This window comes from Festucalex cinctus, chromosome 19 (assembly GCF_051991245.1).
Source record: "Festucalex cinctus isolate MCC-2025b chromosome 19, RoL_Fcin_1.0, whole genome shotgun sequence".
Lineage (NCBI taxonomy): Eukaryota > Metazoa > Chordata > Actinopteri > Syngnathiformes > Syngnathidae > Festucalex > Festucalex cinctus.
Genome location: NC_135429.1, coordinates 13,707,038 through 13,723,004, shown reverse-complemented (window position 1 = coordinate 13,723,004; position 15,967 = coordinate 13,707,038). Strand labels below are relative to the sequence as shown.

Genomic DNA, 15,967 nt, shown 5'->3' with positions numbered 1-15,967 from the left:
GATGAATAAACTGTGAAGTCTCCAAAATACATTCCCTGGTTTCATGCAGCCCCGCCGCCTTTCCATCCCAGAGTCGCGTTTCATTTGGCTCACTAGTTAAGTATTTTCCAACTTTGGAGCAACGAGTCCTTCAAACATTTAATTCTAGGGTAAGAAACTTTAGACTGCTGGTAATTAAACTGCTGAGGCAATTAACTGGCATTTGGCGCAGAGATGGTTAGAAAATATTCTGTCGTGCGGGAGCATTCCAAATGGAGACACTATTATTATGGCTTGTCTGTGGAGAGATTCTGTCAAAGTTATACATAGCTTGTTGTGCAACATACAGCCATAGTTGAGGTAAAAAAGAAAGGCAAATTTCAGAAGTTGGCGTGGTCCAAACAAGGACACGGGAAAAGTTGGTTGAATAAGTGAGTTTTATTTAGACAGAAATCGTGTGGTAAAACAAAATCAAGTAAAAAAAAACCAAAGCATTTATCTACAATATGTTCTATGTGCCCCCAGTAGTCTAAACATGGCAAAATATGTTTGTGAATGATGAATTAAGCCTCAAAATCAACCCTTTTTATCTAGCTCTCAGGAGGTGGCCATTTTGCCTGTGACAGTATCTGAGCCCTACTGTGATGTCATTTTCAGTCGCCAACAAGAGTAGCAAAATGGCCGCCCCCTGAGATTTTGACATTTTCACAGTCCTTTGAGGGAAACCGTAATTACAACGTGACCCACAATGTAAATGAATTTGACACCCCATAATATGTGTCATTATCTCATTTAAAGAGAGAAGGACCAGGTTTCATGACTCAGCACCTCTAAACACCGTGTGGAAACATTTATGATCACCACATTCCACTTGCAAATACCTACTGTACGTGTTAGCATCGCTTCTTGTCACGTCAGGAAATTCAGCAAGGTTTTTAATGACAACTTGTGGAACGGAGCAAGGTTCCTAAGATGGAACTGGATGACTCGAGCGTTATGTTTGGACGGCAGCTATATAGTAATTATCAAGAGAGTCGCTGGATGGGACTTTTTTTTTTTTTTTTTTTTTGGGTCCTCTTGAGTGCAGAGAGGAAATGGCAGTCTGTGGCCTGAAGGCGTTTTGTGTTAGGGGGGGACAGAAAATTATTGGTTTCGAGTGACATGTAAAAGAGGTCTGCTTTGTTTTCGACAGTTGAAATGCTGCTTTTGGAACCTGCGTGACACGTCGTATTATAGTTACTGTAGCAGTGGCGGGGCGTGCGTTTGGTACCTGGGACTTAGCTGACGATATCCAACTCTTCATGTTCTAATGACTTCAACAGCCTGGAGTCCGTAGAGGCTGAGCAGGATGACACGACACCGAATTGCCACGGCGCGTCCACCATGTGCTTCCTCCTCATCGTCCTCTTGGGAGCAAACAAGTCCTGTTCTCCTTCACTGCCTCAAACAAGGTCAAATATATTTCAGGATGAGGCCTGGGAAACCAGTCCGCCGACGACAAGACGACAAAAAAAAAAAAAAAAAAAAAAGCGCTACCGCACGGCCCTTTTATTATTTATTTTTCATCTGGAGTTGATAAGGACCCGAGCGCGGTATTAGGGTCATAAATGGTGATCAAAAGCAGGAAGTGGCAGGATGTTCATGTCGCCACATGACAACCGCACATTTAAGGGATAATGTTGAACTAGCACAAACCGAACGGGAGGTCATGTGGTCACATTTATACCACTTTAAATCCTTTTTTATTAGTGTTTGGGTAGTTATTTGCAAATGATCCTTAAAAGATTATCTGTGTTTTTTTGTTTTTTTTTTAACATGCACACACGATCTTGGAATTTCAACATGACATGATTATATAAACACGATTGGTACAGGGTTGCTGAACTGTAAATATTTATACGGTTTACTGAGGTAATTGTAACTCAGTTCGCATGGGAGCGCTATTTTGGAGAAGCAAAAGTAGGAGGAGCTAAGTCTTGTAGTAGTACGACATTCATTATACTGACAGCTTCAATTATCAGTTGAAAGGAAAAGTTTTTCTTTTATTTTAATAAAGAGGGAACTAATTATTAGCGTCTTTTTACATAAAAATGTGAATATCGCATACATTACATCCTAAAAAGTTAGTCTGTGTGGCTTCGATAGTGTACCCATTAAATAAAATATGAGCATGCAACTTTTCTAAGATACTATTGTTATATTCCAAAGCTGCCAATTATGAAACGCATTTGAGCACACACAATGATGAACTGTATCAAAATATTGCAAAACTAAATTTGTTCGGTCTAGCGGCAATGTGCCCACATGAGAATTTAGTAGGACATTGTTGCAAAAAACTCGTGGTAGCCTATATTTAGGCTATTTCCAGAATGGAATGACACACAATAATAAACTGACCAAATGAAAACACAATTATGACAGACATGTTATGCTGAAGATGCTATTTTTTTTTCAAAATCATTTTTTGGAAACAACATTCTCATGTGGACACACTGCATATTTATGAAACATGGAGTGCAAACTATATGAATAAAAAGTCCAATAGATTCTTTTTGCTGATTTTATACAAAAAAAAATAAAATAAAAACTCCAAAGTAGCTACTTGCGGTGGACCAACATGGAGTACATCGCTGAGGTTTTGCAAGTTTTGTTGGTTCAGTCGTCATTGTTGCAGTCCGTACACAGAATCTGGTCACGGTCCGGGAAGAAGCCGGAGCCGACCAATGACACGGAGCATCGGGAGCACTTGAAGCAGGGCTGGTGCCACTGCCGCTCTTCGAAAGAAACGTATTTGCCATCGCCGAAACCTATCGGGGCACATTTGGCACGTTATAACTTAGTTATATTGGTTGCACTGATGATTTTTAATTCATTTAGTTCAGTTGATTTCATCAAAACAAAAATCTACATAAATAAAAAAAAAACAGCTTATATCGTTTACCCTTTTCACATAATAATAATAATAATAATAATAATAATAATATCAGGCAATATTTTTTTTAATTGCATGAGTCACAATATATATCTGTTCAAAATGTACAATAAAATATTTTTTTTAATTAGTTTTCATACTCTTTGTTTACATAAGTGGGGGGGGGGGGGAATGTTAAATATAAATATGGCTGCATCTTTTAGTCATTGATGCGGTAATTTTATAAGTCATAAAATTTTGTTAAAATTATAAAAAACAAAAATAAAAAATGAGTGTGATATAGATTTGTGCTGAGGTCATTTTCTGCCACTAGATGGCACAATTGCATTTGTAAAACAGTGACAGCTCAGTGCATTTTTCATTTTCATATTAAGAGCTGTCTAATCTTTAACATGAAGTAATATGAAATTCTGCACATTTTTAATATTGTAAAATACAAATTGACCCCCATCTCCACAAATATATGTGTTATTATTAAATGTATTACTGCTAAATTAATTAAGTGTTAAAACATAAAATGTGTGAAAATAATAAATAATATAAAATAAAAATATAAAATAAATAAAAAAATAGTGGTGTTAAAAGGAACTTCAAATTAAAGTACTAATTTTGACACCCCTAAATATTAATAATAATAATTATATAATAATAATTATAATTATTATTATTATTATTAACATTTACACACACTTAGGTGTACATACAGGACTGTCTCAGAAAATTAGAATATTGTGATAAATGTCATACATTCTGGATTACAAATCAACTGAAATATTGCAAGCCTTTTATTATTTTAATATTGCTAAAACTCATATCCTATCTAAAAATATTAGAATATTTTCTCAAACCAAGTAAAAAAAAATAAATAAAAAATAATCAGCAATATTAAACCAATAAAAGGCTTGCAATATTTCAATTGATTTGTAATGAATCCAGAATGTACGGCATTTTTGCTTATTTAATTGCATTACAGAAAATAAAGGACTTTATCACAATATTCTAATTTTCTGAGACAGTCTTGTATATGCAACTATATAATACAGTATTTGGTTTCAACTGGTTTATATATGAATTATTTAAAAAAAAAAAAAAAAAAAACTATTGTATAAAAAATAAATAATATGGGCTCAAGAATTGTGATCCCTGGGGAACTCCACAATACATTAATTCTGAAATCTGGTTGGACCCACAAAAAAAAAAAAAAAAAAAAAAAAAGGCAAACTCAGCCACCAAACAAAAGCGCTGGCGATCAAGCGTCATCACCGACCTGTGATGGCCGTGTTGCAGCCGGCGCATTTTTTGGCATAGAGGCTGCTGAAGCACTTGACACAGTAAGGATTTTCCCCCTCCGAGGTGAAAGGTTGCCCGGCCAGAGTGGTTTTGCATCCCGCGCAGAGGAAGCACTCCTTGTGCCACACCTCGTCCCTGTAGGTCACCCCTCCTTTAGTCAGAGCCTGCAGGTCGAAAACACGTTTCAAGAATGGACGTCACATCATGAAGGGTTGACCTATTTTTTTATTTTTATTTTTTTATCAATACGCTCTCCAAGGTGTAATGTCACGCGAGGCCACGTTCACCTTGTTGCAGTGTCTGCACCGAGGAGCGAGCCTGCCCTCATAGCACGGCAGGCAGTAGTAATTGTTTTTGTCCGGGATGAAGGCCTCGGCGCCGATGGGCTTGTCGCAGCCGTGACACACGAAGCAGTCCTCGTGCCACGTGGAGCCGCCGTACTCCAACATCCTTGATCCTGTCAAAAGAGAAATCACGTTTTCAAAAAGGAGGAAAAGTTTGTCATCATTATCTTCTCGAAAGGTCATGTGAGGCTTTTAAATTTGGGATTATTCAACGTGATGGTTAAACCTGTTCTGCGTTTGCGCCACAATTGATTGACAATATTTCACACTTCCTGGTATGAGTTTAACAACAACAACAGATTACCAACTAGTTGTGTTGTGAGAGCTTAACATGTGTGCTGATCCAATTACACTTAATTGATGTGAAAATGAATATCCATTCAATATATATGTGTCTTTGTTCACCTATCGATTCCCGCGACATGTACTGATCGGCACTTTTATTTAGCAATTTGTCAACATTTAATACGACAGCATCTTATAAGTACAGAATTTCTGCAGGTATGAGCAACTATTTTTTTAATGCAACTTAAAATTTATTTAATTCAAATTTCGTACTGCAAATATAAATATATATATATATATACTGTATATATGCGCGCACACATACATACACATATATGCAAATACTCTGTAGCTCTTAGTCGATTACTATTTTGAATCATAATGAATCACTTGATTTTCATAGTTATTTAACAATTAATCACAAATTAATCGCATATTATCTCTTCTAAATGTACAATAAAATATTTTTTTCAAGTTTTTCATACTCTTGTTCACAAAAAAGTTGATTATGATTCTTTTATACTAATTAATCACTTGCTTTCCATAGTTAATTAACGATTAATTGCAAATTAATCGCATATTATCTCTTCTAAATGTACAATAAAACATTTTTTCAGGTTTGTCATACTCTTGTTAACAAAAAAGTTGATTATGATTTTTTTTATCATAATGAATCACTTGATTTCCATAGTTAATTACCGATCAATCGCAAATCAATCGCATATTATATCTGTTCTAAATCTAAATGCACAATAAAAAAATTTTTTTCAAGTTTTTGATACTCTTGTTAATTAACATAAAATTTGATTACGCTTTTTAATCATAATCACTTGATTTCTATAGTTAATGATTAATCACAAATTAATTGCACAATATATCAATTCTAAATGTACAATAAAATATTTTACAAGATATAAAATATCAATAAAAATATAGCAAAAGTATAGCAAGTGGACAAATATGATTCCAAATAGAATGTGGTTTTATTTTTTTAGTTCACTGATACATTAATTCAGTTATTTGACGTTAAAAAGATATATTAAACAGTTAAAAAGAGAGTAATAGATTTGCGTTCAGGTAATGTTTCTGCCACTAGATGGCATAAATGTTTCATGTTGGACATTGGTAACAGAACCAGTACATTTTTCTTTTGCATTTGAATTAATGCCTCTGGACATTGTATTTAATAATAATTTTTATTTTGCTGTTTGTTTGTGTTTACATGTTCAATAAACTTCAAACTTCAATAATGTGTTTTAGTGCCATTTAAGAGATTAAATCCATTTAATGACCTTTAATGCTTTTTAATGACCTGCGGAAAGCGTGAAGTGCATTCCAGGCTGAATAGTTTGAATATCTCTCACACAAGCCACAAGATAGGAAAACTTTTCAGCCATCCGACACCACCGCAGCAGCCACAGCATGAAACCGCCTCTGCAATCATTTTGTCACATCGAACCCGTCGTGCCTTGAATGAAAATTCAGCCCGTTTATATCTCGAAGACCTTCTTTTTGCAACTTGGGAGTGTGAACGCAACGATAAGAGTAGGATGAAAGAAAGCCATCTCACCAGGCATAACCTTCTTGTCGCAGACCACGCACTTGGAGGAGAACTCATTGCTGTAGCACTCGCTGCACACCAGCGCGTCGTCCTGGCTGGTGAAGGGCTCGTCGGCCAGAGAGCGGTCGCAGCGCATGCAGCGGAAGCAGTGCTCGTGGTAGTATCGGTCGTTATAGAACAGCTCCTGGAGGAAGAAGTTACGTTGTTAAACAAACCACTGATGTCAATGAAATGGACCAGAACAGACAGTGTTCCTGTACAGTCGGGTTAGGATATGACTGGTTTAAATGAGACTGTGCCGTAATGATGATGAAAGTCACCCCCAGTCATAACATATTACTCACAATCAATGACTAATGCTAAACCATCTGCGCTTAATTGTGATTTAATACTAGCAGAGTATGTTCCTCATCTTTGTCATCCATGGGATGAGGTTTCTCTTCTTTTTTTTTTTTTTTTTCTTTTTTTTTTAAATGTTTTTTCTCTGGTGGCAGCATGGTGACCTAGTGGTGAACGAATCAGTCTCACAGTCGGGAGCAGAGGTGGCAAATCCAGGTCAGAAAGTATATGAACCCTGCCACAAGTTTGGCTAATGCTAGCTATCAAGCTAGCTAGCGCCCTAGCAGGTAAACGAGCACCATGGGAGCTAGCTAAGGAGCTAGCGAGCTAGCACCTGGGGCTAAAGCCAAACTATGGCAGGGTTTTAACTTTCTGGACCTGGATTTGCTGTCTAGTTGGCTAGCTCCCTAGCAGGTAAACGAGCACCATGGGAGTGAGCTCGCTAACGGGTTAGGGTTAGCTAGCTAGCTCCCTAGCAGGTAAATGAGCATCATGGAAGCTAGCTTGGGAGCTAGCTAGCTAGCACCTGGGGCTAAAGCCAAACTGTGGCAGGGTTTTAACTTTCTGGACCTGGATTTGCTATCTAGCAAGCTACTTTCCTAGCAGGTAAACGAGCACCATGGGAGCTAACTAGCGAGTGGGTTAGGTTTAGGTAGCTAGCTCCCTAGCAGGTAAACGAGCACCAAGGAAGCTTGCTTGGGAGCGAGCTAGCTAGCTAGCTAGCTAGCTAGCACCTGGGGCTAAAGCCAAACTGTGGCAGAGTTTTTACTTTCTGGACCTGGATTTCCCATCTCTGGTCAGGAGATCCCTGTTCAAATCACTTCTGGCACATCTCAATACCCAAGAGTGTCACCCAACCCTAATGAGGACAAATAGTACAGAAAATGGATGGATCCGTATTTCTCTGTTTTCCTTCTTGAACAGATGCCTGTGCTGCAGTTCAACAGCAGTTCATACTGGCCTTTTGAAAAATGGGCCCATTGAACAGTGGGCGAAAAAACGTACGTTGCAGGCGTTGGCTTTCACAAAAACAACTAAAGGCAAAGGGGAGAGAGGGATGAGGGGATGGCCGCCGCTTCGTCTTGTGAGCAGACTCGAGGGCCAAAGTAAGCAGCGGTGTAATTTACTGTTGTTCCCTCACAGGGAGCTCATGATTCACAGGACACTCGTGGCCTTTGTGACATCTGCGGCTGTTTTCTTGGGAGGTTTCTATGGAACCAAGAAGGGATGCTGCAAGCAGACTTGGTTTGAACTTGTAAAGTGCAGACCTCCCCCAAGCTAGAATCATGATAAGCAACAAACAGTGGTAATAACATAATATAAAAAGTAAGCTTACTTTTGCATTATGCGTGATTATTTCTTTACATTCCTGGCAGGTATTGGCATACAGGCGGTCGTAGCACGGGATGCAGTGGGGGTTGTCCTCCACTTGGATGTATTTGCGTCCGTACAGGGACTCGTCGCATTTCTTGCAGTCGAACCGATCGCTCATGATGTCAAGATGACCTCCTGCGAACAAAGAATTCACAGTTTAGCAAACATCCTCAGCAATAAGAAGGCAAAGGGAGGATCGGGTCAAGGGAGTTGGTCAAACATTGAGAGATAGAAGCAAAGGAAAGGAAAGGGAAGGGCTACAGCTGTAGTTTCCAGATATGTGGATTTATCAACAAAGGTGAGAGAGAAAAACATTTCTCTGTTGAATGAAAATTGAACACTGTAGACATTTATGGTTAAATATTGTTCAGAATCAGTCTACGCCAAACCCACAAAGGATCTGAGGTAAGACCTAAAGGAATTCCAACTAGGCTGATTCTCTGTGAATCAGTACTTTAGTCATTACCTAATCTATGAGTGTATCCCCCTTCCTCCTACTCATTCTTGTGCAAACCACCTGTGGCGTCTTGGCATTGACAAAGAACAAGCAAACAATATTAATTGTTGGAAGCTGAAATGAAACACTGCTCTCCATTTAAAAAAACAAACAATTTTTTTTTTTTACTGAGGGCATTTTCATTTTTTTGCCTATGTTTAAAGGGCAAATTCAATACAGCCAGCATTTTTAAATCCAATTTTATTTTTGCAAGAACAAAAACATGACCTAATTGTAAATCCAGCCAATTGCAGTATCAATATTGTAATATTTTGTTATACTTTTATTTTGGTTTGTTGTATTACTTTACTATTGTAATGTCTTACATCATTAAGTAAGTGTTTTAGTCTATTTTAGCTACTTATATCAAACGTTTGGTCGTCACTATTAGCCAAAACATTAAACCACTCCGCATTTGAGGCTAGCCATACATTAGCCTTTAATAGCCACATCTGATTGGCTGTTAAGATTCTTTATCATTATTATGGTCATAGTTATCATTTTGTTGAAAATTCAAATAATGTTTTAGCCTCTGTTTAGGTTCTTTAGCATTATTATGTGCAGAGTTATCATTCTGTTAAACATTTAGTCATGTTTTAGCCAATAGTTTGTAGCTACATATTAGCATTGTTAGACACATTTTGATTGGCTGTCAGTTTCTTCTTTAACATTATTATGGGGATAGTTATCATTCTGTTAAAAACTCAAACCATGTTTTAGCCTCTCTTTTGCATTATTACGGACAAAGTTATCATTCTGTTAAAAATCTAAGCCACGTTTTGGCCAATAGTTTGTAGATAGATATTAGCATTGTTAGCCACATTTGATTGGCTGTCAGTTTCTTCTTTAACATTATTATGGGTATAGTTATCATTATGATGTGAAAAGTTAGCATCCTGTTAAAAAATCTAAGCCACGTTTTGGCCAATAGTTTGTAGATAGATATTAGCATTGTTAGCTCTGTTAGCCACCCGATAATCCTCTTTTGCCGCAAATGGTAGTCTCAGATTTTTTTTATTTTTTATTTTAATTTGCTTGGAGTGCAATTTGTAAGTTGTACTATAACGATAATGTAACCACGTGCTGGATTGTTTTTGGCCTCCTTCAGCAATATTTTAGCCTCATATACACAACTTTGTTAGCCATACATGTCTGCTTATTGATGGTTAGAGAGTCATTTTAATTTAATTTAATGCTTGTGTTAATAAATACAACATATATATATCATCCAGCATTTGCAACATGACATTTAGAAAGACATGGCTCATTTACTTCTGTCTTTTTACCCTAATTTGGGCACAATATGACTTTGTCATAGTTCAAAAAACCTTGAAAGAGGAGATGGCCTCAATAAAATGCAGCTGAGAAGCCAAAAGGCTCTGAAAGGTCCCTTGGGGGACAAGGAATGAGCCGAGACCCCACTTACTCCCTTCGGTTCAGGCCTCCGTCGGAACAATGACACGACCCAGAGCTCACAAACTACCAAATACCGCTTATATTGTTCTGAAAATAAATTCTGTGGTTTGTTATGAAGGCGGTTAGAAATAATGATCATTCATTTGAATGCTTCCTGTTCCAGAATGCTGACCTTTACGGAACAGCTTCAAGTATGCATCTGGTGTGTAAAGAACTCATCTTTTACATCTACCGTAGTTTACATTCCGCATGCCTGCACAGCCATCCAATTCAGTAACCGATGATGCAACCACCGTATATCAGATAAACACGCACATAAAGATAAACACAGCTTCTTCTTGGTCCTGTCTTCAGAAGATGCTGGCACGTGGCTCGATCTTTCGAGAAGAGACTTCTTTAACTTTGGCATGTTAGTACTGGGAGTGAAGACATCCCTCTCTGCTGATAACGACAATGGTTCCTCTTGCTGGGTCCAAAAAAAACAACAACATTCGAGTCAAAACATCCCATCCTATGTCTGTTTGGTGTCACACAGCATTGTGAGTGAGGAAACCAGTCTGACTGAAAATGTCTAAAACTGTCCATTTTCTATTCAGGTTGATGCTTGGCTGGGATCAATGCCACAGCACAACAATGGCTTTCCTTCCGGATAGCCATTTGCTCCCCCCTTTATGTTTCTTGTCTACATACAAGCACATTTGTGATGGCTGCAGCTGTTGCCCCCCCCCCCCCCCCCCCCCCCCCATTGTGCATTCCAAACAGTCCGTATGGTTTTACTGCTACTGCACAAACAACAGCATATAATTAGACGTATATTTTTCTGTTTTGTTTCGGCCTTTTGTCCATTTCCGTGATGTCACAAGCGTCAGATTCAAAAGCCACATCACTGCATGACGCAGCAGACACATCCACGTCAAAATGTAACCGTAATAAATGTAATCATAATGCATATATCTGTGGAGACCGGGGTCAAGTTTTATTTTACAATTTTAAAAATGTGCAGAAGTTCACAAGGTACTTCAAAATTAGATAGCTCTTAATATTAAAAAAATAAAATAAAAAAATACACTGAGCACCGTCTTACAAATGTAATTATGCCATCTAGTGGCAGAAAAATGACCTCAGCACAAATCAATTACACACTTTTTTTTTTTTTTTTACAGTATACTGTATCTTAAGTTTAACTCAGTTATGAATTATGAAATTATTGCATCAACAACTAAAAGATGCAGCCATATTTCTGTTAGTTTATTTAGTTAGTTACCGTAGTTAGAGAATGAAAACTTAGAAAACAAATATTATTGCACAATTTATTGGACATTTAGAACAGATTGCGATTAATCGTGAGTTAAATGTTGATTAAATATTATGATTAAAAAATTGTAATCACCTGGCAACCCTAATTTTTAGAATAGATTAATCTATCTATCATACAATTGATTAAATTGGATTAATTTAAATTTTGCATTAAAGTGTACAGTATTACAAACGCCCCCCCCCCCCCCCCCCATTAACTGTTTATTAACCAGTGATTGATTAATAATAATCAATAGTCTTTGTTCATGAAGGACTACAGAAATTAGTGAACAATTACTGTTGATATCTTGAAATCAGAAGATTTGCACAATTTTAAATTAAAAAAAAAAATGGCTCCAAACAATTGCTCGATTATTACAATAGTTGTCGATTAATTTTAACAGCTCTAGTTCCATTCCTATCCTGTGGGAGACACCTGAATTGGACCACATTTACACTCTGCCTGGTCACCAATCAATGACAGGGTAAATAATAGCGGCAGACGACCACTCACACTCACATTCATATCATCTGAGTGGGAATCACTACACCACCATATGAAAGATTTTTAACCTTAAATGCTGATATAATATTACGTTTTTGAGTACCTCTCATGTTGGACTTGTAAATGGTGCGTTTTATATTAAGGTGTAATTATTTGCATCTGCATGCTGTTGCTTTATGACCACATTATTGTTGCACAGTTCTTTTCGTGGAAAAAAAAAGAAAGAAAGAGCATCTTAAAACATTTTCCAACTTGGCTGCACATTTATTATGATATGCTTGGAAAAACGGTATGAGAACAGAACCTGGATAGAAACACGGAGCTGTTTTCTTTTCCAAGGTAACAATCAGCGCTTTTCTTCTTTTAATGTAACACTTGCCAAATGACCCAAAGCCGTACAGTCAGTAACAAAGTGGGTTTTATAATTACCTCCCCACTTTAAAACTATTTATTCCCACCGGAATCGATTTGGAAGGAGGTTTAATGGCTTTCTCCTTGCTCAGCACAGTTCAAGTATTGTTTGCCTCCCGACTTCCACACCCTTGACTTTGGAGTGGGGGGTGAAAGAGAATATTGATGGAGGAGCGCATACAATACTTGTGACCCGTAGACGAGCCCCGCCTGCAGCTCTGGAGGAAAAGTGACACCCTCGGCGTTGCAAAGTGTGAACAGTAAAAATAAAGAAAAACAAAGCTGCTCTATTACAGCCATGGGGATGACCGTGCTACCTTTCACCCCCAGTACAAAGACGTTCAATGTGCTGCTGTTGTTGTTTCCCCTCGGCGACATTTTCACCAAGTTGCACGGAAAAACGTTAAGGTACGACCAATGATGAATCAAAAGTCTTTTATTTTTATTATTATTATTATTACAGTTGAAAGCAAGGTTATTATAGTTAACGAAAACAGTTTTCTACTTGATTTGTTTGTATTTTATTTGGAACTCAGTCGTGTGCTGCGGAGCTTTCTGAGTCTGAGGTGTTTCGACTATAAATGGTTACGGCAAAAGGCAAGACGTCAAACCTGCGCAAGAGGGAGGTTATGTAAGATGATGTAGTAAAATGTATTTATTTACAGTTTAGGGCAGGGGTGTCAAACATACGGCCCGCGGGGCGGAATCCGGCCCGCAAGGGGATTTAATCCGGCCCGCGAGATGATTTTGTTAACCAAAAAATAAATTTAAAAAAAAATTGTAATGTTGGACTAATTAATCAGCCGGCCACAATCAAAACATATACATTCGTAATTTCACAAGCAGTCCTCAGATGAGCAATGCAACTTGTACGGTCATTTTACATACAACTTAAAGTTATGTTTTTTTTTTTTAATTATTATTAGTATTATTATTTATTATTATTACAGTCAAACCTCGGTTTTGGAACGCTTCTGGTCTTGACCAAATCGGTTTTGGACCAGAAAATTCGGGAATTTTACGTCTCAGAACTCATCCAAAAAAAAAATAAAAATCGTCTCTCGACAAAACTGAAAAAAGCTGAGCGTACCTGAACGCGACTCACCCTTTTCACGTCATTACCTGCGCCACATAATGCATTCTGGGAACAATATATATGCAAAACAGGTGGATTTAACACATCCGGAACGTATAACGGCAAAGTGTTGCCGCGTTCCATTTGCATTTGTGTTATTTTCGGAACAATATGATTAATTACAGTTGAGCTGAGTAATTTAGGGCTGGTCCACGGAAATCTGCGTATAAATGACGGCAATCGTTATTTTACCGATCCGGCCCACTTGATAATATATTTTCCTCCATGCGGCCCCTGAGCTAACATGAGTTTGACACCCCTGGTTTAGGGAGTGCTGTATGTTTTTTTTTTTTTTTTGTTCCTGAGTTGGAGAACATTTATTTTACATGTTTAATCACTAGAAATTAAGCTTACGAGGTCACTTGTCTTTCTCCTGAAAGTGCAAAATAGATTATTCCTGCTTCAGGCCAAACATTATCAACTAATATTAACATGCATTGGTTGTATGATTTGCACAGGACAGTGCTGGCTTCTCTCTATTGAATATTCAACACAGTCTCAATTTTAAGAATTTCAGAGGAATGTAATCGTGGTCAAAACAGAGCAAAATTGTGCGTTTCTGAGTAGCGGGTGGGAAAGAACATTTTTCTTCCACCCTCTGTTTTATGTAAAGAGCAAACACAACGAATTACTGTGTCAAACAAATAACCCCCTCCAAAAAAAAACTCTTCAGAATTGGAATGTGTGCAGGGGTTTCACCGAAATGGCATAATAAGATGCTAGTGTGCTGCTGATGGAAACTATGAGCCCGATGAAGGGTTTTATTCAGGGGAGGGGGTGGGGGGCATCTATGACATCATTTTTACTCACAAGCATGAATGAGCTGTAAGCATGTAGCGGGCCAATTTTAAAAGAATCATTTATCTTGTGAAAGATAAAGCAGGAGACTTAGAGCATCCCCATTATGACAAACAAAACAAAACAAAACGTAGTAGTAGGTAATAGTTACTCATATGTGACCCATTTTAACTCCCTCAGACCATTTCCGTATTCTAAAGAAAGGACATCCTTTCGGGTGCATCCTGGATGGTTAGGGTTAACATGTTTGACTTTCAAATAAGTGATTGGCTTTTATACGTTTGCTGGAACCTGATCAAAAATGTTTTTTTTAAAGAGAGCAAAAGACAACAAATTACAACTTTAGTAGGCTAAAGTTTTCTTTCATTCATTTCGATTCATGCGAGTTACATTAGGTAGGCATTCAAAGTACCATCATCATCATCATCATCATCATGAGAATAAATATATGTTTGACTTACCTTTCTTTGCGCATCAGAAGGCAGCTGGCAGCGTTTCTCAATTGGATCCTTTCCACTTTTTGTCCACGCGTGTTGCCCTGTTGACAAAATGACAAACAATGACAATCCTTGCGTGGGGGGTTCGTGTGGTCGATCTGAGTTGTCTGCGGGGTTTGCACAATGCACACTGACTTGAAACAGGCGCATCAGATGCGCAAAAACGCCTTGCATTCCTCAAACACCGCCCCCTTCGTCTCTCTCTCTCTTTCTTTCTCTCCGCGTCTTCCTGCTCTTTTTTGGCACCTTGACGGGAGTTCCCACTTCTAGAAAGCAGACAATTTGCGGCAATGAGTGGATGTTAAGATAATTAGATGTACAGAGTAAAGGCTTGTGAAAATCAGCTGCCCCCCAAGTGCCACTTAAGTGTTTGTTTACTATTATCATTCCAAATGGGAGTTGTGCATTCCGGAATTACTACCCAAGCTTAAAATCCCTTTGCAGTCAATTTTGTTCTATTTCTTTTGTTTAAATACACAATTGAGGCTTATGCTTCTTTACCGAACTGTGCAGGAAGTCTGTAATAGGTTATTCTTCCTTTCATTTAATAAAAACGTAGTGCAGGTAGACTGCTGCATTCATTAAGAGCGCTACGGTGTACACGTTGAACTATGCTGCCACCTTCTGTCCAATTCTGCAAACTACTTAGAACTTACATTACTGTACAGTGACGCCTCACACATATTTTTCAACAATAGCTCTTAAAAAAAAAGAAAAAAAAAGTCTAACACTCACACTGACGTCATCATGGATGAGTGTCACATGAAATCCAGTGGCAATCTGTAAATCTCTGGTGAACTCCATGCCCAAGAGAGTTGGCGCAAGTGCTGGGGGGGGAAAAAATGTCAGCCAAACAAAATATTGACGCTTCGAGTACAATTTGGACCTTTTTTTTTCCCACTTATGGGTTTACTGTACTCACTTTTGTTGCAGGTCGTTAACAGCTGTGTGGAGATATTTTGAGGGGACAGTAAATTTAAATATACGAGCTGTACATTGACTATTTTTCTATGTAGCAATGCGATTTCTTTATTGTTGTCGAATGAAGATGTCATATTGACAAACATGTCGTGTACTCACTTTTGAGAGACTATGTGTATACTATCGAAATACTAATGCACTGTACACTGTACAGAATATAAGTAAATACAATAACTTGAAACTGTTCCAATTTTCTCCCCCCAATAAGGAAGCAGTTTAAACAAGCAGCTTAAGGTGAGGGCTAAAAATGGTCTCAAATTCATTTTAAAATGAGCATATACAACAATCAAATAAAAATGGATCAAAATAAAATAAAAATACAAATCAG

At 37.8% G+C, this 15,967-nt stretch overlaps 1 protein-coding gene across 2 annotated transcripts; it reads right to left on the bottom strand.

Moving 5' to 3' along the window:
• Positions 1-298: 298 nt before the first annotated feature.
• On the bottom strand, positions 299-15,843 carry LOC144007200 (four and a half LIM domains protein 3-like). 2 transcript variants are annotated; one of them, XM_077506616.1, is made up of 8 exons: positions 15,394-15,843; positions 14,794-14,924; positions 14,623-14,699; positions 8,067-8,239; positions 6,401-6,575; positions 4,489-4,658; positions 4,179-4,365; positions 299-2,786 (listed from the first exon to the last, which is right to left on the bottom strand). In XM_077506616.1, the coding sequence occupies exons 4-8, from the start codon at positions 8,220-8,222 to the stop codon at positions 2,635-2,637; spliced, it is 840 nt and encodes a 279-aa protein (XP_077362742.1). In that variant the 5' UTR covers positions 8,223-8,239; positions 14,623-14,699; positions 14,794-14,924; positions 15,394-15,843; the 3' UTR covers positions 299-2,634. The 2 variants fall into 2 exon arrangements, with proteins under 2 accessions (XP_077362742.1, XP_077362743.1); XM_077506617.1 differs by lacking the exons at positions 8,067-8,239; positions 14,623-14,699; positions 14,794-14,924; positions 15,394-15,843 and adding an exon at positions 7,736-7,973.
• Between the last annotated feature and the right edge of the window lie 124 nt (positions 15,844-15,967).